General features: G+C 37.5%; 1 protein-coding gene across 1 annotated transcript in view; it reads right to left on the bottom strand.

Moving 5' to 3' along the window:
- The window catches only part of SLC9C2 (solute carrier family 9 member C2 (putative)), a gene marked incomplete at both ends in the record, with an annotated part of 61243 nt that extends 43891 nt beyond the window's left edge, over positions 1 to 17352 (bottom strand). Inside the window, 8 exons of the mRNA XM_084250067.1 lie at positions 4353 to 4496; positions 6108 to 6207; positions 11073 to 11234; positions 12393 to 12509; positions 13957 to 14122; positions 15471 to 15599; positions 16989 to 17089; positions 17277 to 17352. Of these exons, the coding sequence (XP_084106193.1) occupies positions 4353 to 4496; positions 6108 to 6207; positions 11073 to 11234; positions 12393 to 12509; positions 13957 to 14122; positions 15471 to 15599; positions 16989 to 17089; positions 17277 to 17352 (995 nt within the window). The remainder of the gene's footprint in view (positions 1 to 4352; positions 4497 to 6107; positions 6208 to 11072; positions 11235 to 12392; positions 12510 to 13956; positions 14123 to 15470; positions 15600 to 16988; positions 17090 to 17276) is intronic.
- Between the last annotated feature and the right edge of the window lie 7536 nt (positions 17353 to 24888).

Genomic DNA, 24888 nt, shown 5'->3' with positions numbered 1-24888 from the left:
GCAGACCTCTCCTGTCTCGCCTGCTGCTCCCCTCAGCAGTATATTTCAGTCATTCCACCTTGTTCTGTTCCCCACTCTGTCGCTGGTGAATCCTCTCACCCCCCTACACCTCTGGTTTGTACCCCATAAATAAATAAATCTTAAGAAAAATTATTGAAGATACAGTAATAAACTTAGTTGAACCAAATTTTTCTTGAACTCCCATTAGAATCATACACTGTCACATAAATAATTCCAATTGCTGCCTTCTTTCTCTACAAGTCATTTTTCTCTAGAACTCTGTGCCAGATTTAGAATCTATCTTTAGGGATCTGTACCTAAAGAGTATAAGTACTGCCCTTCAAAGATTTTAGCAGAAATAACACTGAGGTATTCTCAGCTTCAAAAAATATATTGTATAACACTGCTTCAACTGGAAAGCTCACAAAACAACATAAAGAATTTCTATCATTGCATGAGTCATAGCAGGAATTTAGAAAACCTAAATAAGGGACCAGGAAAAAGACTAATTATAATAAAGTAAAAATCAAAATCAACAAGCAACTATAAACCAGAGACACACAATGGGGGGTGGAGGGAGGAGAAGGGACTACGATCAAAACAAGGGTGGTGGGAATTGTATGGGGACTATAACCAAGATGAAAATGCATCCATTGTGCAAAAATGAAAAATGATGTAAAAATATGTAAAATATAAAAAAATTAAATTAAAAAAGAATTTCTATCATTGAGAAACATTAAATATTCAAATATTCAATTATCAATAATCCACATAATTAATGTCAGTGAATCTTCTGCCTTGCAGTTAAACCTTTTATAAAGTTATTCTTGCCAACCTTTCCAGTCTGACTAAATAATCTTTGTCTGAAATAGAACAATTTACGTCATTTCCTCACATCTGACACAGAGAGGCTGTATAGCAAAGATGGTGGAGCCAATCTACCTGGGTTCAAATCGGGGGTACTTTCAATAACAATATAAATTTAAGTAAATTATTCTATCTTCCCTAGACTGTTTCTTCATCTGTAAAATGGAGATGACAGTAGTAATAATTATATTTGCCTCAAAGGATAATTATGAAGATTCAATTAAATAAGGCACTGTTCATAAGGCTCGAAATGATGTTTAGAGTGTGGTCTGCACTTGCTACATATTAGCAATGATTATTGTGTCCAGGTGGTTGTTTACCTCATCCACTCTGAAATATTTTTTTAAAAAGTTCCTTTTTTTTCACATTTTATTTAAATTTTATTTTTTATATTCCCCATACAATTACAACCCCCTTATTTTGACTCCAATCCCTCCTTTCCCCGCCCCCCAACCCCCAGAGTGTCTCTGGTTCATAGTTGTTGATTTTTATATTTTCTTTCTTATAGTTATTCTTTTTCCTGGTCCCTTATTTAAGTTTTCTAGATTTCTGCTATGAGTGAGACCATCTGGTATTTTTCTTTTTCTTTCTGGCTTATTTCGCTGAACATGATCCTTCTAGCTCCATCCATGCTCAGCATTCAAAAAAGATAAACACATGCAATTTCAACAATTTTCTTATGGAAAATCCCACTCACACTTTGAGGACCCCCGAGGATGACTCCCTCCATTAAAATCTTACTTCTAGTGAGAGGGAACCATAAGCACATTCACTAGCCTTTTGACCGTGGCCCTTAGTAGCCATTTGACCTTTGGCAAGGCACTTTGTCTCTTTTGATCATTTGCTTCATTTATAAAATAGAGATAATAGGGCCTCCCCGGTGGCGCAGCGGTTGAGCGCTGGGTTGCGAAGCTGCCCGCGGCCTCTGCGGCGCCGGTTCGATCCCCGGCTGCTCCCAGGCCACTGGAGGAGGGTCCCACATGGTGCGCAGACCTCTCCTGCCACCCGCTGCTCCCCTCAGCAGTGTACTTCAGTCCTTCTGTCTGCTCTGCTCCCCGCTCTGGCTCTGGTGAATTCTCTCACCCTCCCGTGCTTCTGACTGTACCCAGTGCATGTATAAACAAAACAAACAAACAAACCAGCAAACAAATAAAGCATGCCTCTATAAAAAAAATAAATAAATAAAAAAAAAATAAAATAAAATAAAATAGAGATAATAATTCCTATCTCCTGGTGTTATTGTGAAGATAAAATGAGATAAAGTATGTGTAGTTGTGTTAAATAATATGCAGAAAACCATCTACCTTTCTTTATACCCTGTGACCAATCTCAACTGCATATGCACTGCCATGGTGGAAAGAAATATAAATTGCAAATGAAATAACTTAATCTCCCTGAGAATGGGATCTGTATAATCATTGTATAAATTAAATTGATTTTTTTCCTCTGCCAACCCATCTGATGTTATTTTGATTATCAGACTGAGAAGAACCCAGAGGGATAGTAGAATTTTCCCCTGTGCCCTAACAATGGTAACTTTTGTTCTTCTTCCAGGACTGTAGTACATCCTTCTGTTGAGAGTAGCATGAAATGCCTTCAGTGTCAGCAGAAGCAATGTTCCATGAGAACATCTTACAGAAAAAATCCCCTTGGTCAGGTCTGCCCTGAGTGGAAATGACAATACTTTCAGAGGCACTATCATGAAGTCTCATGGAAGACACCACCTCCATGAATGAACAGTGGTATTAAAAAAAAAAAAAAAAAAAAGCGGTGGAAATTGAGTTTAAATGTCAACTCTGCCCTTACATGTTGGAGTGACCCCATGGGTTTCATCTGGGAAATGATGCAATAACACCAACCTCATAGGGTTGTATTAATAACACCTATCTCATAGGGTTGTATTAATAACACTTACCTCATGGGATTTTATTAATATTAGTGGTATATAGCACATGGTAAATGTTTAATAAACAGCTCATAATAAATGATGATGAAAATCAACAAAAATGTTAGGCACCATTAATCTAGTCTTGTATCACTCAACCTTTAGTGAGCACATTGAAACAGTTCATGGCTCATAGCTGTGCAAATCTAATTCAGTAAATTGGGATGAGTGTGAAAAGCTAATATTTTGTAAAGTCATTCTTTAAAAAGGAGCATTACAGAGAAATTGCATTACCTGTCACATGGTTTAAACTATATTAAAAAACTTTGGACTGTGTGAAGAGCAATTGTTTTAAGAAAACATCAAACAGGGCCTCCCCGGTGGCGCAGCGGTTGAGCGCTGGGTTGCGAAGCTGCCCGCGGCCTCTGCGGCGCCGGTTCGATCCCCGGCTGCTCCCCGGCCACCGGAGGAGGGTCCCACATGGCGCGCAGACCTCTCCTGCCGCCCGCTGCTCCCCTCAGCAGTGTACTTCGGTCCTTCTGCCTGCTCTGCTCCCCGCTCTGGTTCTGGTGAATTCTCTCACCCTCCCGCGCTTCTGACTGTACCCAGTGCATGTATAAACAAAAACAAACAAATAAAGAAAGAAAGAAAGAAAACGTGCCTCTATATATATATATATATATATATATATAAAAAAAGAAAACATCAAACAAATAATTATTTGAAAGGTTTTCCTGAGCAAGAGAATTGATGATTACAGATGTTTAACCAGAGGATGGAATCAGTTGCTTTTTCATTCTTTCTAAAGAATGAGTAACCAATTATGTATAGCCAAGAATAGCTTGTTTGTTAACACTTTTCTCACCTACTTTTTTTTTTTTAAAGATGTATTTATTTATTATTTATACAGGCACTGGGTATAGTCAGAAGCGCGGGAGGGTGAGAGAATTCACCAGAGCCAGAGCAGGGAGCAGAGCAGGCAGAAGGACCGAAGTACACTGCTGAGGGGAGCAGCGGGCGGCAGGAGAGGTCTGCGCGCCACGTGGGACACTCCTCCGGTGGCCGGGGAGCAGCCGGGGATCGAACCGGCCCTGGAGAGGCTGCGGGCAGCTTCGCAACCTAGCGCTCAACTGCTGAGCACCGGGGAGGCCCTCATCACCCACTTTCTTGAACCACTTACCTCCCCTTCCTCTTTTCCTTCTATAAAACTTCCCAACTTTATCTCTCCCTGTGGTCACATTTCAGGTTTTCTACTTGACTCCGTATACCCTGAATTGCAATTATTTGATCCCCAAAAATGTGCTTTGCCTTTACTGTCTCCTGAATTTTTAGGTTAACCGGTCCATGAATTTGCAATTCCATCAAACTCAGTTTAGGCTGATACTACTTACTCTGCCCTTTCTCGTTTTACAGATGAAATCTTGTAGAGTAAATGGACTTTCCCCTAGTCACACACCAAGCCATTGTCAGGATGTTGGCAACAACGCAAATTTCCTGACTCCACATCTATGCCTCTTTTTATAAAACTCACTGCTTCACAGTTCTAATTCTGGGCTGGAGTCCCAAGTTCAGTAAGCAAACTTTAAAATACAATTCTTACCTTACAAGATTCACTGTTGCAAACAAGATGATTAAGAAAACTATAGTGCGAAATCCTAAATACGTGTTGTCTCCACACCCTATTACAATGCCAAAGAAAGTATATATTAAATGTTGGTATATAGATGAAAATATCATTAGGAACCTAGAAAGAATAAAAGGAAATTACATTTTAAGCAGTGCATTTTCAAAATAGTTTTCTTTCCACATAAAGCATATATCTGCCATTCTTGTCTTAGCAGAGGTCCCAGGCTCCATCATTTTTAGCAATCAACTTTTTAAAATATTTATTGGAGCTAAAAATATTTGGATCTCAAAAGATGCAAGACATTTTTTGTGATTTGCATGAATGTCTCTTACCTTGAAAGTTTCTCCTGTTTATTTTCCCATCTACCAAATTCCTGAAACTTTTTTAAGGCAACTCTGATCCCATGTGTCTTCCGTACTGATAATGTAATGATCCTATCTGTATTCACATTCTAATGACCCTGACTGATGGAAAGGTGGGGGCAACTAAAAATCGAGCAATTTATCAATTAAAAAGCAACCATTTGTTTGCTTTTTGTTTGTTTGCTTTTTGTTTGTTTGTTTTTGTTTTATCAGTGAAGACACTGATAAAAATGTGAAAGACAGATAAAAACCTGGCTAAGTAAAGAGTTCCACCTAAATCAAAATTAAAAAATGGATCTGATAATAGGCCTCTGAAAAGTGTTATAAACATCAAGTTGAAGGCAACTGAAAATACTTATGGCCACCATGTCCATAATCCTAAAATCTTCTCCAAATTTTGGTGTGTCACCAGCAACCCCAGCCCTCCCTTCCCTACAGATGGGCACATGCCAGTAACTCTGAGGCACTACTGGCCCTGCCTTCTCAGTCTCCCAAATTTTGCCAAGATGTTCATTACCTTCCTCCTTTTGCTGTCAATCAAATTGAGTTCATATTATTGTAATGAGTGTTCCCCTAACAAATTCACATTGTGGTTACATGCATCAGGCTTGAGTCATGAGTGAAGCCTTCCCATTCTGTGGCAGTTAACACTGTAGAGATCCCCATAAAACAGCTGGCACAGCTGGCAGAGTCTCATGACTCAAGTATCTTGGCAAAACTAAATTTATTAACTTGTAATTAAAATGTTGGCGTCAATAAAATTCTTATAGGAAATACTGCTTTTTAAAAAATATTGGAGTCAATCCACAAAAAGATAAAAACTATCACTATCCCTGAGCATATATTGATTTCCACCAATTCATGGAAACCTGTAAAGGCTTATATTTGTAAAAAAAAAAAAGTTCTGTTATGGATGGAGCAAGTATTGGCTGATCCTCCAACCTACTGCCTTCATTCCTCTTATTAACTGGCCTAAGAAAAATGAAATCTCTGCCTTAACTTCTAAAAACTTCATGTGCTATTGATTTAGATAGGCAGAAAGGAGAAACTTTAGCAAAGAAAATTCTTGAAAATTAACCTGGGAGAATATGATACTCATTTTAAAGAACCAGGGAATTATACAAATCACAGAGGCAGTATCAGTGAAAATTACTCAGGGTCATGATGGAATAAATATATGACAGAAAATAAGTTATTTAATAGACAGGCATTACAGCATATACATAGTTATTGTGATTAATATGGATAATTAAATATAAATTATATTAATTATTGGTTAATTAATAACAGTTTCATTGACTTATCAGGACAATTTAAGCATGAAATGTGTATGATAACTATAGCAAGTGCACAACGGGATGCTTACTTTTTAATTATGACCTCGTTCCTTGCTTTAAAGCTTAAGGAATCTAAATTCAGTCCTACAGTGGCTAAAGTAACCATGCCCGACATTCCAAAAAACTCCACTGTGGAGGGGAAAAAAAAAAATGAATGAAGTTAGTTGCATTCAAATCTGCATGCTGATTTACTTTATCTTGAGTGGAGAAACTTGGTGGGAAACTTAAGAGCAGTGTTTCTGATTTCACTCATGGAGCATATAGAAAAACAAAACAACAGACAAAACTAAACCAAAACAAATCCTAGAGATGTAACTGCCAAATTGAGGCAACATGAGGGGGAAGAGGACCCTTTTGTCTACAGTAAAGTACTATGGGGTGTGTTAGTGGTGAGTGTGGTGTGATTACATCTATGGAGGTGTGAACCTATTCCCCTAAATCACAAACAGTATTGTAAACCAATGTTACTTCAATTAGGAAAAAAAAAAAGATGATATTTCTGGGAAAGGGATAGGCCTAACCCTAATCTAGCAGGGGTCCACAAACCTTTTCTGTAAAGGATCAGATAGCAAATATTTGAGGACTAAACAGCTGTGTTGTGGTACACAACCAGCCATCGGTAATACACAAGTGGATGCTTGAGTAAATAAGAAGCTCTGAAATTTGAATTTCATGTGTTTTTTGCATTCTGCAAAATATTCTCCTTTTTGTTTTGTTTTTTTAAAACCACATTAAAGTGTAAAAACCATCCTTAGCTCCTGGGCTATACAAAAATAGACATATTTGGCCCACAGGCCATAGTTTGCTAGCTCCTACTGTAAACTGTTGAAGTTAAGGCTATGAAATAATAAGTAGAACAGCCTCTGCCCAGCACCTCAGGGATGCTGTGGTGTCTGTGCTGAAGGTGGTGGCCCAAGCTCAGTGTTTCTTTGGTGACAGCAGATGCTGAGGCTTGCTGTTTTTTGTTTTTTTTTAACTAATATAGATTCCCCTAAAACTATAATTTTGGGGAGTCTAAACATATGTGTACATGATGTATGAGGCAGGAGAATCAACTATGAAGAATGTTTGAGTGTCCTAAAAACCAACCGCCCTAGACTTCAGAACCTTCAAACAGTATATAAACATCAGACAGAAAGGAAGGGAAAGAAAGGATGTGCAAGGTAGAAACAAGCCCAGTGGGCACAATAGGTTGCTGTGGGAATGTGACCCACATGTTTGCATTATGGTCCCTGCATCTGTCAAATGGTTACAGAAGAATAATGTCTAACAGAGACAATGTAAGGATTCCATTAGATAACATGAAGTGTTTGCCACACTTTTAAAACAATAAATAAAAGATAATCATTACTACTGTGTATTTTTTTCTATGTTCACTTTACTGCTTAGTAAATTAATATTGTTTATTAATTTAAAGAGGATTTTATTACTCCCTTGGTTTTTCTAATCACCTAAGTTCTATTTAACTTTTTTTCCCTACTTATTTGATTTTAAAATAAATAACTAATGACAGTAAAACCATCATGCTGGGCACCGTAATGAGAGGGCAACTGTCTCTCAAAATCTTATATGAACTTTAAAGCTCATCATAGATTTTTTTTTTTTTACCAGTAATGGTTACTCCTTAGAAACAACAAATGCTATGAGTAAACAACTAAATAACTTTATTTTAATTCTGATGACATTTTAGTATAATCCCAATAGCCTAGGCATATATGGTGTGAATGCACACATTAACATAAGAATGTACATTTATATGTATTTTTTAAAGGTTGTTGGCATATACCAAAATGTATCAGTGATTAAGTTTATCACATAAATTTATAGGTGATTTTTATCTTCTTTGACTTTTCAGAATGTTTTCGAAATTCTACAATGAATGTGGTTTTTTTTTAAGATTTATTTATTTATTTATACAAGCACTGAGTACAGTCAGAAGCACGGAAAAGTGAGAGAATTCACCAGAGCCAGAGTGGGGAACACAACAGGCAGACTGATGAAATACACTGCTGAGGGGAGCAGCGGGCGTGGCAGGAGAGGTCTGCGCGCCATGTGGGACCCTCGCCAGCTGCCAAGGATCAAACCCCGGGCTGCAGAGGCTGCGGGCAGCTTTGCATACAGCTGCGCCACCAGGGGAGGCCCTGAATGTGTGATTTTTATAATTAGACAAAGGAGGTCTTTTAAAAATTACAAACACTTTCATATTGTATGGTATTTAAAATGTTCTGGAAAGGGAGAAAAAGTAAAGAAAGTAATTTTCATTAGAATAAGCCCAAGTAGTTAATTAAAAAAAAAAAAAGAGTTGTAAAAACTTTCTGACTCAACGACAAGAAACCATCACAGAAAACTGATGCTGGAAACCAGTGACTCTCCATCTACCTCTGTCTCTCTCTATGGTTTAGAAAAAGTGAAGGTCCTGCTGATAGGAGAATCAAAGGGATTTTATTTCCTAAAAAACACAGGATTCAGAAATGGATGTTTCTGAATATAATAAGATGACACCTAAAGGCTTTTGACATTTATAGCTTATGCTGGTTAAGAGAAGAGAGAGCAGAGCAATCAGCCCAGGCACAGGCAAAAAGGGGTCTCATTGTTGGTGAGTTTTTCAAAAGAATAAAGTGGACTAAAAATCATCTGCTTTTTATTATCTCCATTCTCCAGAAATTCTGAACAATCTCACCGGACAAAATGCTTCTTCTGTTTGCATAGACCCCCTCCCACCACTCCTTCGGGTATACCTCTGGTCTGGATTGTTATATAACCTACCATCTTTCATGAATTACACACTGACTCTCTTAAAGGACTTTTGTACACTAAATTTAGACTCTCTTCCATGGGTTGATATATGAATATTTCCAGCTGCCCTACCTGTCAACCAATGATTTTCTGGAAGCACTGCATTCTTTGTGTAGCAAAGTCTATGCAATTTTTGATTATTTTATCTCAATATAAGGAATGAAAAGGCTGATAAAAGAGATTTCTAGAAGTCCAGGTTTCTTGAATTTAACACAATACAGACAAAAACAGAAACTACTATATATTTCAAAGAGGTAAGTCTCTAACACTCCCTGGACTTAAGCTGGCTGACAGTATGGTCATTTGTGAAAAACAAAATCAGATATCAAGGTGTAGAAATGTAACATTAGAGGATATATAAATGAGCATTTTATCTATGGCTTTCTGGTAATGGAACTTCTCCTATAACTATGTCTATTACTGACTTTTACTGTCAGGAACTTGTTAAGTATAAGAGTAAAGGTCTCCCCAAAGTTGTTTCTTAATTCTGGAAGCAGAGAACAATGCAGTGGAAGCAGGAGGAGTATTAGTGTCCTGAGACTACTGTAACATGGTACCACACTCTAAGTGTCTTAAACAATGAGACTGTAAATTACAGTCTCATAATTCTGGAGGTTAAAGGTCCAAGATAAAGGCTTTGGTTACTTCCTAGATCAGTGAGGGAGAACCTACTCCAGGCCCTCAAGCACTAATTGGAAGCCCTTCTAGCATTTTATTAATAGAAGGAAATGGGAAGGGAACCAACATTTATTAGCTGCACTCCCTTGAACCCAGTGTATGTTGGTAAATGTTTAAAAGCAGCTCTCTGAGGATGAAAAAATAGAAAGCCCTGGTTTTTAGTGTCTGCCAATTTCCATGGTGCAAATATGCCCTCTATGGTAAATTTCAAGTTACCAACGTGAGTCTCTGTAGCACAGATTTGGGGAGTGCACAGATGTGCACTATCAGCTCATTAGTGTTTTCAATACCTCTGCAAATTAGATATTATTTTATATATATATATATCACTTTATAGATGAGAAAACTAACTTTAATATTAAGTAACATGCCACAGTCACCTAACTAACTGTGAAGATGAGATTTGAACTCAAGTCTGCCTATCTCCAAAACTCTTCAAGGACCAGTATCAGTTTATTCAGCCAACATGTGTTAAATTACTTTTGGACATATGGTAAGCACAGAGCTTGGCAGGGGAAACACAGAAAAGAGAATAAATCGTAAGATGAATAAGAGATGCTCCATTTTTAAGAATCTCATGGGCTAATGAGAAATGGAAATACTAGATTTAAATTTTTTTTTTTTAGATATTTAGGGCATGCATAAAAGGTCCACGGGAAGAGGAAAAAATGACAAAAGTTGAATGATAGTGGCCATTGAGTGACCGTTTTCTGTAATTTTACTTATTCAGGTAAGGGAGAAATACACAGGAAGGCATGTTTCTGTAAAGGAAGTAGTCCTTTTAGGTAAATGGAGGTGAAGGGAGCAGTAATTACCCTCCTGATACCTGAGGTCTCTCGTGGATGCAAGTTGCTCCACTGTGTGAGGTAAGAGCAGATTTTGAGTTTCACCATAGTTCTATGGCTCTAGGAGATTGGTTACTTCAGGCAGGCCAGTAAAAACTTGGATTCTCAATCTCACTGAACTAAACTAGCAAATGATTACTGATGGCAGGGCACTCTGACTCCTGAATTATTCCACTCCCCTGCTTCTCTTCTACATATAGGTCTACCTGATCTCATCCCCTCCTTCCTGCCTCCCAGCCTTAGTAATGCTTCTACAATCCCTTCAATTTTGTAGTCATTCAATTAAAAGCTGTTTAAGTGGAAAAGGCCACAGAAGCATCTCTCCCAGCTTCCTCATTTTAGAGATGGGTTGCTAAGTGTCAGAACAGGAATTAGCTCAGTGTTGATTCCTTCTCCAGGAGAATGCCTGTGACTAAATGTAAGGTCAAAAAATGAGAGAGCAGTCACATGGGGGTAGGGGAGAGAGAAGGAGAATACAATTACAATTAAGGGGATGTTAAGAGAGACCATAAAAGATCTAGAAGTGGCAAAAGGATGATACAGCAAAGAGCATGGAGGGAACACAGCAATGGTGAAGAAGTCGGGAAGAAGAACATGGATTCAAGATCAAGAGAAAATAGCAATGCATAAAGTTCATTTTGAGGACAGTGTTTTTTAAATTGGTTTCAGCCTTACCTAAGTAGAAAGTCATGTACACCATTGAAATGCAAAGAACGATGTTTGTCAGCGTATTGCTAAAAAGGTCAGTCAATATAAACTGAATGATTCTTGCACACCAGTATCCACATGTTACGCTTCCTAAAATGTCCAAGCTGAGACCCATGATTATGTGAAACTCTAGAAAAGAAAATAAGGGAGAGGGGGAGTTAAACTATAATTTTTTTTTCCTTTCATTGATGGCATTTAGGTCTCATGCACTTTGGTTTGTGCCTGAGATTTGGTGTGGGGAACTTGTTTAGCAGATGGGAGTTTACCAGGAAAATGTAGCAAAAGAGGTTCAAAGGATATACTTTTCTTATTGTCTGCAGCTTGAGGTTTGCTTATCTAGGGCAGCAAACTCAAATGCTGCCCTAAATGCATGAATTTGAAAATCCTGTTAAAAACCAGACAGTGAATAGCCAACCAAAAGATTTCCACTCAATTTTTTTTACAAACTATGCCAGGGCCAAACAAACCATGTCCCTAGTCCCACCAACCTGCAGTCCTATGCCTACCCCACAGGGCATGTGAGACATGGAGAATGGAAATTTTTCCATAGTCATAATGACAGGGGGACAATAGTGGCAGTTGGTGGGCAAGCATGAGGCAATGTCATGGGTAGTCCTAAACAACAAAAATTGCCACTCCAAATGACTATAGCTCTGCCACTGAGAAGCACGCTAAACTCCTCTTTATCATGAACATTTCCTTCCCCTTTTAACACTTTTCTCCTCCCACAATCATCACATAAACATATCCAGAGGATATGTTTCTTTTTTTATTCTTTATGCTATGGATTTGCCCCCTTCTCTAAATCTGCAACTCTAGCAAAGCAGCTTGCTCTGTACCCCAATAAATTTTAACCACATGTATTTATATCTTCATGTTCTAAAACCTGAACCATTCTGCTTTCACCTTCAAGCTCAAATGCAGGATGAAACCAATTCTTAATATTCACTTATTGTGCCCCAGGTTGATCCAGGAAAAAAAGATCTGAGCCAGATGACACAATTATGTGTGTGTCTTTTCACATGCATGCACCTGCATACATGCCTACTGAGGGATAAGAATATATTATTTCTTTAACATCCTTCCCCCTAACATCCAAGATAATACAAAAACAGTAATTATTTTCTTGTTACCTGGAGACTATTTTTTTAATTGGTCCAAAAGCAAAGTATAGGGAGAGCAGTAAAGTTCAAACATCTTGAATATATTTTAACTTCAGTGTGAACTGAAATGTACCATATAAGAATGATTTTATAACGTATATAGACCCCCCAAAAATGCGCCTACCCTTGAATGTAGAACTGCTAACTAAGTTAGCCCGAAAATTTCCAAAAAAAATGGTTGTGAAACCACAAATGACCATCGATTCTCCTCTAATGATATCAGTATACAATTTGGAAATGCCTGGAAAAGGAAATAGAAAATAAATTTTAATACGATACATGAAAATGATGCTCTTGCACAGGAAACATAAGAATAGAAGTGAAGAAGTATGCTAGGTGAGAAAAGAAAGAAATCATGTGTCTGCAAACAGGAGCATGGCCATAACATTCTTTAAAGTATCCACAGTGTCGGGCCTCCCCGGTGGCGCAGCGGTTGAGCGCTGGGTTGCGAAGCTGCCAGCAGCCTCTGCAGCGCCGGTTCGATCCCCGGCTGCTCCCCGGCCACCGGAGGGGGGTCCCACATGGCGCGCAGACCTCTCCTGCCGCCCGCTGCTCCCCTCAGCAGTGTACTTCGGTCCTTCTGCCTGCTCTGCTCCCCGCTCTGGCTCTGGTGAATCCTCTCACCCTCCCGTGCTTCTGACTGTACCCAGTGCATGTATAAACAAAACAAACAGATGAATAAATAAATAAATAAAACATGCCTCTATTAAAAAAAAAAAAAATAATAAAAAAGTATCCACAGTGTCAAACAGTGTATCCACAGTGTCAGGCTTAAGCTCCAGAATAAAGCAAAGCACTTCTTAGGACACTACATGTAACTTAAATAAGCATAAATCATTATATTCCAAAAGAATCACATTTTATGAATAAGTTAAAATAATGATCCAGAAATCTGACCCCTACATATATATATGTATGTATATATGTAAATTTAAGTCAGTACAACAATTTGTACATGAATGTTAATGGCAGCATTATAATGGTCAGAAATAGAAATAACCCATAGTCCATCTGCTGATGAATGGATTAACATAAGGGCATAATGGATTATTAATCAGCCACAGAAATTTGATTTATATGGAATAGGTAAATTTACATGAGTAGGCATATCCATAGACAGAATATATATTATGGATCACCAGGGATTTAGGGGATGAGGGAGGGAGGTAGAACTGCTAATGAGACATCTTTGGAAGATGATGAAAATGTTCAAAAATTAAATGGCAACGATGGCTTCATCACTCTGTAAAGACCACTTAATTGTGAATTTTCATGGTATGTGGATTTAAAGGGTGAATTTTATGGTATGTGGATCATATCTCAATAAAGCTATTATTACAAATGAAGTGCAAAATCATATTGGCACTTAACATTCACTTTAAGTTTAATGGACAATAGAAATAACTTAATTGCCTAGTGATATACAACTTATAAGTAGGATGATGGGGACATGGTACCCGACTTTCCAGTATCCATTATCTGTTTCTCTTGATAACAAAAATTGTTTTATTCAAGGCAATAATGTGTCTGACTAACATTTTTCAAATCAATCAATGCTCCATGTCCAAGAAAAACAGCACAAACTCCAATTCTACTGGATACACAATTCATGCAAGATAAAAAAATAATCAAAATAAAATAATTTATCCTCATATCTTCAAAATAAGAGAGAGGTAAATCTTACATACCAATGTGTTTCAATGAATTCACAGAATAAATAGGATCTGTAATGGAAAGGGTCATGCTAAAGAGTAGGCAAGCCTGTAAATTCCATGAGTCTGTATTGTATTTCAGAACTATATATCCAATTATGAGGAAGGCTGTGGCAAAGCTAATAAATCCTGTTAACAGGACCTGTGAAACCAATTCATAACACAGTATTAGATTTAATGTTTGAAGATGGCATGACTGAATTTACTTATGTCCTAAGAATCACATATTAGTTATATGTATTTTATACAATTACTCTGGAAGATAACTTTAGTTTACCTGCCTCAAAAGAAACCATCCCTTCTAAACAAATGAGATTGCTTAATGATTATTAAGAGGCCAATTGAACAATCTTTCTTGTTGCTATTCCAGCTTAATAATTCTCAACATCAAAATGTCCTTAAAACTGATTGCAAATTTCCCCTGCTTCTGTATAAAACATTTCCTGATTTCCTCAGTATTGATCTAAAAGGCTACAGGTAGAAACAGAGGAAAAACAAAGCGGGGAAGCATATGTCAGTTGCTTGGGATGATAATGTAAGCATTAAAAATAAACCTATTTGGGGCCTCCCCGGTGGCGCAGCTGTTGAGCGCTGGGTTGCGAAACTGCACGCGGCCTCTGCGGCGCCGGTTCGATCCCCGGCTGCTCCCCGGCCACCAGAGGAGGGTCCCACATGGCGCGCAGACCTCTCCTGCCGCCCGCTGCTCCCCTCAGCAGTGTACTTCGGTCCTTCTGCCTGCTCTGCTCCCCGCTCTGGCTCTGGTGAATTCTCTCACCCTCCCGCGCTTCTGACTGTACCCAGTGCATGTATAAACAAAACAAACCAGCAAACAAATAAATAAAGCATGCCTCTATAAAAAAAAAAATAAATAAAAAAAATAAAAAAATAAAAAATAAACCTATTTGGGATGAGGCAAAAAGAGTAGAGGAAAATGCAAAACTTAAAATGCATAAAATGCAAAAAGCTAAAAATCAATCAATCTCTAACCCAAGTTGTTACAAAAAGAACAGAATAAAACCAGAGAAAGTAAAATGTTCTTTGAAAGAAAAAATAATCTGGCAAGCATGATTAAATAATTAAAAAGAGAGCAAAGGCACAGACAAAAAAGTTCAATAGTTTGAACAATAGTTTGAACAAAAGTTCAAAGTTAAAATAGAACAATCTAGATACAATTAAGATGAAGTCAGACATGGGATTAGAATCTAGGTTTCTGCTATTAATCAGCCTGTGTTTGACCTATTAGCTACAGTCTGCTTCTATGTCAAATGGACATGATAGTTACTCAGTGCCTACTCACAGCAGTCACTCAGCAAATATTAATTTCTTCTCCTTCCTTTCAACTCTATTTAACTAGTGATTCTGCAGAATGATGAGGGTAAAACAACTGAAAATTTGAGTTTGTGAATTTATCTACTTTATATAGCCATTTTCTGTCAACATGGATAAGCAAGAAAGAACTGAACAAAATATATTTTAAAATATGTTCTTACCTGCCAAAGCACATTCTTGAGCATATGAAAGTCCACATCTAAAGCAGCCATAAATATAATTAAAGGTGCAAAATAACAAAAAAGTGAATAACTTGGTGTTCTCAAAAGAGGGTAAACTATTTTGTGCACCTGAAACAAAAAAGGCAAGCAAAAAACTAGTTTGCTATCATTTTGGAGTATTAGAAGTGAGATTGACCCTATCCCAATCAACATAAATTTTAGAATATTTCAATTTGTAACTAACAAGAAATAGTTGCAAGGTCAGTCCTGGGGAACTTGTAGATTTTTGACCTAACTGTCCAGATGAGTTTTATGTATGGTTCTATTCATCAGAGAATCGATGAGTTTAGGCTACACGAACATCATTTATGGTAAATAACCAATGCTTTCAAAAGTGGTAGACAGTCCTATCATTGGTGACCCCTGAGGCAATTTTAGGTAGTTCAGAGATAAGTAGTTTTTATTTGATTGTTAGATATTTATTCTAATTTCCACTAAGAGGGAACAAAGAAATTTGCATAGGTACTTGTGGTTTCACACACATTTATTTAGGATTTAAAATTCCTTCAATGAGTCAAGTAGAAAAAAATAATACAGAGATAATAGTACCATTTGCATATATATGACATATATCATAAAGGTTGGACACAGATGAATAGAAAACACAGCAATAATGATTGAAATATGGAAATATTTTCTCCTAAACCAGTTTTGGCTCAGTTAATGCATGAATCTTTATTATTTAATTTTGGATGCAAGTCTCCTCATCTGTAAAATGGGGATAGAGTACCTATTTCCATTGGGTTACTATGTAGGTGAATAAATTAACACAAGCTAGTGAGTTAATAAATTAATAAATACAAAGCACTTAAGAGAGTGTAAATGCTCAAAAAATGTCAGCTAACAATAATGGTGGTGTTTCAGAAGACTAACAAGAGGTTTTTCACAATCCTAGATTGGTACAAGCATTGTCTCCACTTTCAAAAAATAAAGGAATGCCCGGAGATGATCTGCTATTGTTTACATTGCTCTGCATTTGAAATCAAATTAATAAGTTAGTAAGTTAATGATTTTTTTCTATATTATATGGTACATATAATCTGCATTTAATCCAGCCATTAGAAAAGAGTTATCATGCCTCATCATGACCACATACTGCCTTTTGTAACTAGTTTTCACACGTGTTGAAGACAATAACGCTCAAGAAGCAAATATTATATACAGAGAAAGGAAACAACGGCAAATCTTCAAAGCCAGGTGATGAAGAACACAAGAAGACAATTAAATTTTTCTCATTTCCAAACTCATACTTTAATTTATGCTTCTCTAATTTACTTCTCTTTGATTGCATAGCTTTTCATTTTCAAAAATTTTAATATCAGATAAAATGTTTTCATTAGCCACTCACATTTTTAAAAAATTTTCATACATTAGGGGTGAGGGAAGAAAGCAGATCTGGGTTTTTTTTTTTTGTCTTTGTTCTTGAATTAATTCTCTAATTTCTTGTACATACATTACCTCAACTGAATTGTAGGCCAGTTGTCCTATGAAATATCCTAATAGAGAAAGAATTATCAAGACAATGACATCAGAACTCTTTAAACATGATCTCAGAAATCCTAAAAAAAAAAAAAAATCTGTATTATTTAGACATAATACATGGTTTCAAAATAATTCCATATTCCTTCCTCTCTTTAGTTATTCAATTTTAAACTTCCTCTGAATGTCCTACCATTATGAATAATTAATAGCTATTATGAATGCTCTCACTTTAGTACAGGATGCATATAATAAGGAATCTCTCACGGATGAATGTGGAACAACCAAATTTCAAATTTCCAACAATTCCAAATTCCAATTTCCAACAACCTACCCCAGGCATGGGTATCTGACCTATGGATCTGATAGAGAAATTATGAAAAGTCAAACTTTATACCTACTCACCTTTTATTAATAATTATTCTTCCTAAGCTATAGCCACATAATCATTTTCTTAAAATTCAGAAGTACTTTTAACCGAGCTCCAACCATAGGGAAAACTGCCTTCACCGGATAAGTAACAAAACATACTTCTTATTCTTTGTCTACATGCATTTTCTGGCCTTAAAATTAACTATTCTGGGCCTCCCAGTGGCACAGGGGTTAGGACGCAACCTGTGAATTTGTCCACAACCTCTGCTGCATGAGTTCGATCCCCGGCCGGCCAGGGAGCTACCCACATGGCACAGCAGACCTCTCCAGACCCGCTTGCTGCTTCCCTCAGCAGTGTATTTCAGTCAGTCTGCTCCCCACTCTGTCTCTGGTGAATCCTCTCACCCCCCACACCTCTGGCCTGTACCCCAGCTCTTGTATGCATAAATAAATAAATCTTTAGAAAAAAAATTAACTATTCTGTCCACAGCTACTCAGTTCATTTTGTCTATAGGCAATAGTCTTATATAACCCAATTAACTGATACCTAGGGCAAGAGTTACTGGAATCCCAGTTTTTGCATTCCTTGTCTATGTCAATCCCATAGTAAATATTGAATACTTCTTGTGTAAGGATAAATAATGTTTTTCAAACTATTTCTGCAATTTCCCTTTGCCACTGCAGTATTTGTCTCTCTGTAATTATAAATGACCAAGAGCTAGTGAATTCACCAACACTTCATTTACCAAGGGACCCAGGTCATCAGTATTTTAAAATCAAAAAAGCAATTTCACTCCCTGATACAATGAGCAAAATTAAAGAAGTTTTTTATGTGTTTTTACTTCATTGTTAATCTCTTTATAGTCTTCCTACTTCCAGAAAGGATTTTAAAGCTGTTGACATTTTTCCCAGATAATTTTTTTTTTTTAAAGATTTATTTATTTATCCATACAAGCACCGGGTACAGTCAGAAGCGCAGGCGGGTGAGAGAACCCACCAGAGTCAGAGCAGAGAGCAGAGCAGGCAGACTGACAAAGCACACTGCTGAGGGGAGCAGCGGGCGGCAGGAGAGGTCTGTCACGCCATGTGGGACCCTCCCCCAGTGGCCGGAAAAAACGAACCCGCGCAGCAGAGGCTGCGGGCAGCTTCGCAGCCCAGCGCTCAACCGCTGCGCCACCGAGGAGGCCCCCAAATAAATTTTAAAGGCGACTAGAAGCTGCTCTAATCACTAGTATGGAATTGTGGAATAAACACCCGCCTTTTCTTAATATGGTATTTTCTCTGCATGAATATCCTTCATGAATACCTGTCGAATTCTTTATCATTAAGACACCCTTATTTGTGAAACCCTTAATAACTCCCCTCTAGGGAGAGGGCTAGATAGTACATCTTCCCTAAAGATAGTCATAATAGAACAGACAAAATTGATGACACCAAATTTCCAACTTGTGAACCACATGTCTAGGTTCTATTTGCCCCACCTGGCTTCCCCTCATTCCAGATATTTGGGTCAGGTTAGGTAATAGAAAGCTCTCCCTCCTCCTTATCATCAGAGACTCGACCTGTGCACTTAGTCACTACGCTACATTGTAATTGTTTGTTTGCCTGCCTTTCCTATGCAAGGGTTCCTTGAAGTTAGGGACTGTCATTTATTCCTATGCCTACCATCTGCTATACTCAGCCAATGTCACTGAATGAGAGAAAAGGTAGTTGATGCTACTTTTTAATTAAATGACACTATGCTGACTGCATTCACTCAAATCTTATTTCATGGACCCCTTACATTTGATGTAGTTATGAGCACTTTCTGCGCTGAAGAAGGTTTGGAGCGCAAAGGAAAGATGAGATTTAAAAGCAATCACCTACCTCCCAAAACAATAATGAAACAGACAAGCAATGGGAAATGGCTCCTTAAAATAGTATAGTCAGCTGACCGTCCGCAGAGTAAGTCAGGTTGGTTCCCTTCTGTTGGAACCAAGGTAGAAGTGTTCACTTTTGCCATTGATTTTTCAGTTCTAAAGTAATGAATTTCTATGTGAGTTTTAATTGACATTTTCACTACTATAGACTAACTTGTTAATATATATAAAAAAAAAAAATGTGACCCACCAAGACCCAATGCATCCACATTCTATCAAAGGGTACAAAGATTCCAAGTACCATGTGATCTCAGCACATTTCTTCTTGCCCACCAGGCCCACATTAACACTTCATTCCACCTCTGGCTCAAAGATCATTTTATAGGAATATTAACAGCAATGTTAGTGTTTCTCCCCCATACAGTTCTGTGTGTTTGGTCACAGGATTGTATTAATTTGTGCATTTCCCATTGTATGACATGATAATGCATTTGCCTTCCCCAATGGATAGCGAGTTTCTCAAGGACCAGGACTGAATATTACTTTTCCTTCACAGACTACACACACATTATGTGAAACATAATAGGCCAGGCTCTCCCTAAGTATTTGATTCAACTGAACTTGTTGAGGGGGAACACTTTATCATGGTAAAACGACTAGCAAATAGAAAATGAGGTCAAAGTTGAGTTGCAGCAGTTATGGTTTGGAATGAGGAGGGTGTTTAATACCCTAAAAACAAAGGAAAATACTAAATTTGAGGCTTGGCCATATGACACCTGAGTAACTTAGAAAAAGTCCTCCCCCACTCCACAACAGGGCATATGACTTTGCACATGATTAAGAGATTGGATTGCAGCCCCCAAAACCCTCTTAGTTGGCTCCCTTGTGTAGCCTGCACAAATCTGTGTGGTGGTCCTGAGACAGATATATTGTTTTATTTTCCCTTGCAGCTAGCCTTAACCAAAAACATTCCTAGAGGTTCCTGGAAGTATCCCCAATATCTAGAGTTCATTTTTGGTTTTTTTGTTTTGCTTTTATTTTATCGATAAGTCACAATGATTCTGGCAGGAAGCAGAAAGAGGCCCCAAAACAGATACTAGATGCTGCATCTTCAAACTACTTCACCTGTCTCACAAGTAGCCCTTCAGGTCCTTGATATCTTCAAATCCTGCTGTCTGCACTTAACAGCTACACTCTCAGGTCAGGTTTCTCCCCAAACTATAAAGACCAGAGGTAACTTCTTCCAAGTCTAAGCTGGTTCAAAGTTGAGATCAAGATGGAGGCTCATGAAAATCACAAAGAACAGTACTCAGCCCTGTGTGTCTGTTTGCCAGAGACAGTACTGCCAACTGATATCACACTGAAAGCCATTTCCATGCCTAGTTCCCATTGGTTTCTTGTCAACTTACTTTCATTCTGATTGGCTACATGTATTATCCCCACCCCCAATCCAGAAGAAGCTAAGTGATGCAGTTCCAGAGAATCCTGCATTTCTTAAAGCCCAAGTAGTGTCTACATCCATAACCGTTTTTAACTGATTTTTGTGTGTGTGTGCCTGACATGATAGCTAAAATGGTCACTGATCACATGGACAGAGCAACTGATAACTCTTTCTTTCCTGAACTCTTAACAGATGCTCTTTCTTTCCTGTTCTTCTTCAACACTGCCTTGTCACCCTCCGACATTTTCCTTTATCTTTTTCCATTTTCCCTCTTTCTAACTCTTCTTCCTTCTTAATGAGAGTCTCCTCCCATGTTCCTCCTTAACTCCTATCATTGGCTTTTGGTCCTAAGTTTGAAGAAACAGTATCATCCATTTTCATGAAAGGACAAATGATTCCTAAATTCTGTGATAATTTATATATTGTTCCCTAATCACTAAAAACAAATACAGTATCAATATAAACATAGGAACATAATTAATTATTTATAATGTATCTTCAAGGAACTTACTTCATCATAATAAAATTTTACACTATCATTCCTATGCCACTCTAATCAAATCCCCTTCTCCTGGGCACCAAGGATACCACTACAGCAGGGAGACGGCTAATTCTATCATCAGTCTTCTCCATTGCTATGTATTAAGGAAACTTTGACAAATGAAAGCCCTTATTCCTCCTTAGGCTAAACAGTTTCAGTCAACAGTTCTATGTCGACTTCTGACTACAATCATCACCTTTGGCACCCAGCACCATTCCTCACAAAATTTGCTTTACAACATTTTATTATCTGGTTTGGATCTTCTAAGATAGTGGGTCCATTCCTCCCAAGGACTTTTTTTTTAAGTTGCCTTATTTACAGACTGTCTCCTGAGACCCATTCCCTACTTTTTCCTTTCCTCTCCTTACTTAACTCTTCTAGTTACTAACTTCACTCCTCTTCATCCCATTTTTACCTTCACCTTATCTACTTTATCACCTTGATTTCTCTCCTCAACTGTACCACATCAACTCACTTTGAATAGTGTCCTTCCAGATTCTATCTAGTTCCTATCCTACTGCAGTTCCCTCAGTCTCACCTGGCTCACCAAGACCCCACACGTATGACTCATGCAGTTTTACATATCAAAACTCATATTCTCCATGGCTTTTAGAAAAATTGTCATATAAGAAAACACAGACAAAATTCAGAGTCCACTCTATTCTGTGAGCTAGAAGTAGCGCATAACTAAAATACAGAGATGATCAAATTTCTCTGTTAGAATCTTTCCCACAGATCTTTAAAAAAGGTAATTATAAATTTATATTTCACTATCTTTGGTAGAGCCAGCTGAATAGATTTTATAGTTGAGAGCTGAGAAATTGCGAGCTGAGAGTCTACCCAGTGTATTTTCTCACAACCCCATTTTCTGATAACACAGTATCTAACTGAGAAAGGTATATAACACAGGTTGATTCACTTAGAATTTCTTATTCCTCCAACACTATGACCAGTTCAGATATACACAAACAGGACTTAGACAAGACCAATCAGACAGTTCCTTGGCTTGATACATATACCATTATTGGGAGAGAGCTGATCTTTGTCCATTTGGCTTAGCTGTGGTAATGATTGCCTGAAGCAGTCAAAAGTCAACTTCCCAGCTGCACTAAGAAAGCTTTTCTACCTTATGTCTGAAATGTTCATGACGTACCACCTTAGATCTCACTGAGGTTTTAACAAAGGATCTAACGATCTGACCTGAGATTTTATCTTTTCTCAGAAGCCATTTTCTTTTCTGAGTTTGAAAATGTATTGCTATCCAGAACGGCTGGGAATGAAAAAAAAATTAATTTTCAAGCTCAGAAATTACTGGCTCCCTTATATTTCACTTAAATATATTTGAAAACTGAATTTTTCCTTTTCAGCCTATCTCTCTCCTTTCAAGTTTTAATAGAAAGAGTTGAACACTGGAAAACTTCTTAGCAGGATTACTGGGTTTATTACTTAGACAAGAGTTAGCCAAATTTGCCACCATCAAATAACAAGGATCATTTTCCTCCAGTTTCTAAAAACATTTTCCTCTCTTTCCTATAAACCCCTACTCAGTGGCCTTACAGGGGCCCTTAAAGATCTTGCTAATCTCTAGGCTCTTCCAGCTTGTTTGCCAACCAGCACCAAAAAAAGCAATGCCACATAATTTCTGAGCTTCAGGTTCAAAAATTTATATATTATGTATTGCTGCATAATAGACAGACACAAACTTAAGCAGCTTAAAACAACAACAATCATATATTTACCTCAAATCTACAATTTTGACAAAACTCAACAGAGAAGGCTCATCTCTGTTCCACACAGCATAGTCGGCAGCAAGTGAACAGGAGGATCCACTTCCAACATGGCCGCTCATATGGTCAGCAGGATGGGTTGATTGCAGGATAGAGTTCAGCTAGGGTTATGGGCTTCAGTTCCAGTCCATATAGGGTCTCTCCACAGGCTGGTTTCTAATGGTAAATATCTCAAGAGAACTAGGCGGAACTCTTACAATCTTTTATGATTTCTGGAAATCATGTAGTATTACTTTCACTGTAGTCATAGGACTGCCCAGATTAAAGAAGGAAGAATAGAGACACCTCACCCCTGCTCCACCATCATGTGAAGAATGTCATGACCAAATTGTGAGAAAAGTGTGTGGGATGGGAGATGAGCTAGTCTTAGAAAATACAATCTATCACATATTAGATCAAGCCTTGGGGTGCATTGTCAGACCTTTACAATTTGTGCCATTGTGTTGACCTAAGCTGCTTTAGCTTAGAATAGAGCAATAGTCTCAAAGGCCAATAGTCTCATAGTTGCAGAGGATAGTAGTGACTCCTAACAAAATTTCCATGCTACATGACAAAACGATAAAAATAAAAAAGTCTATAACAAAGCTTAATTTATTCACCTTAAAGGGTAGAGCCTTCTACTGAAATTGTATTTGTCCTTCTTTTCAGGAGTTAAAAATGTCTTTTCTTTAAAAAAAATTTTTCTTTTATTAAATGATAGTGATAGCAAATAGTAGTGATATTTTTTATTGAAGTAACATTGGTTTTAAATATTATATAGGTTTCAAGTGTACAGACTTCTGTATCAATATCTGCATATACAACATTATTCTTATCACCAAAAGTCTAGTTTCCTCCCATCTCCATGCAGTTGACATCTTTTACCCAAGTAGACTATTAGCAGAAACTAATCATTAGCAGGACCACATGCCTGGAAAGTAGTTTCACATTCAAGATCAAGGCTCAGGAATTTTAAGGTGGGAACAACAAAAATGGTGCATGCCCTTTCCCAAATTATTGCAGTGCTTAAAGATAAAGGAATTCTCACTATATACAATATTAAGAGAATGAAGGAAATACGGGTCTCCTTTGTACCACTCCATTAACACCCACTGGGTCTACCAGTGAGAAGAGGAAGAATTATTGCGTTGTTCTTTTGCTTAAGGCAACTGAAATTGAATTGCTCACACACAAAAAAATCTCAAAACTTTAAAATTTGTGAAACAGATGTAAAACAGTGTTATCTCAAAACCAAGGGTGGAAAAATATCAGCTAATAAGGAAATACTGATTGCTTGTTTCTTTTCCTTCCTCTCTACAACAGAAAAGTATCTTTCAGGGTGGGACAAAGAAGAGCAAGTCAACCAACAACAAATCAATGTTCTTGGGCTTTGTTTCTTTCTTTTTTTTTTTTTTTTTTACATTTCCTTTTCTATCAAACTTTTCTAGGAATTTACAGGTAGTAGAAGGTTTGGGGGCTTAATTAGTAACAAGTAACATTAGAACAAACAACATTCTAAATCACTAATGAGAAACTAACAATTATATTCAAAATCCAAAAAAATAGAATAGACAGAAAAATTACACAGGGTCCAGTGACACCATTTGTATTGCCAAACTGACTGAATAGGGGAAAGCTAAAGTTGTTTTTTTTTAATTTAAAGATAGAAGGAAGTTAAAGACAAAGAAATAAGAAAGTTTTCTAACTATATACCACCTTACAGGTGAATTTTGATTTGGACATAAACAGCATTATAGAAGCAGAGAACTCTCATCCAAACCATTCTTAATATTTCCTGCCTCTGGATGTCATTCCATCACTCTCCATCTTAGAGAGGGAGAACAAATCATCCTCTGGATATATGCCTTTTCTTACAGAATCCCTCAACTGAATGGCAATT

Source organism: Talpa europaea (genome assembly GCF_964194135.1).
Source record: "Talpa europaea genome assembly, chromosome: 12".
NCBI lineage: Eukaryota > Metazoa > Chordata > Mammalia > Eulipotyphla > Talpidae > Talpa > Talpa europaea.
This window is presented reverse-complemented; position numbering and strand designations above follow the sequence as displayed.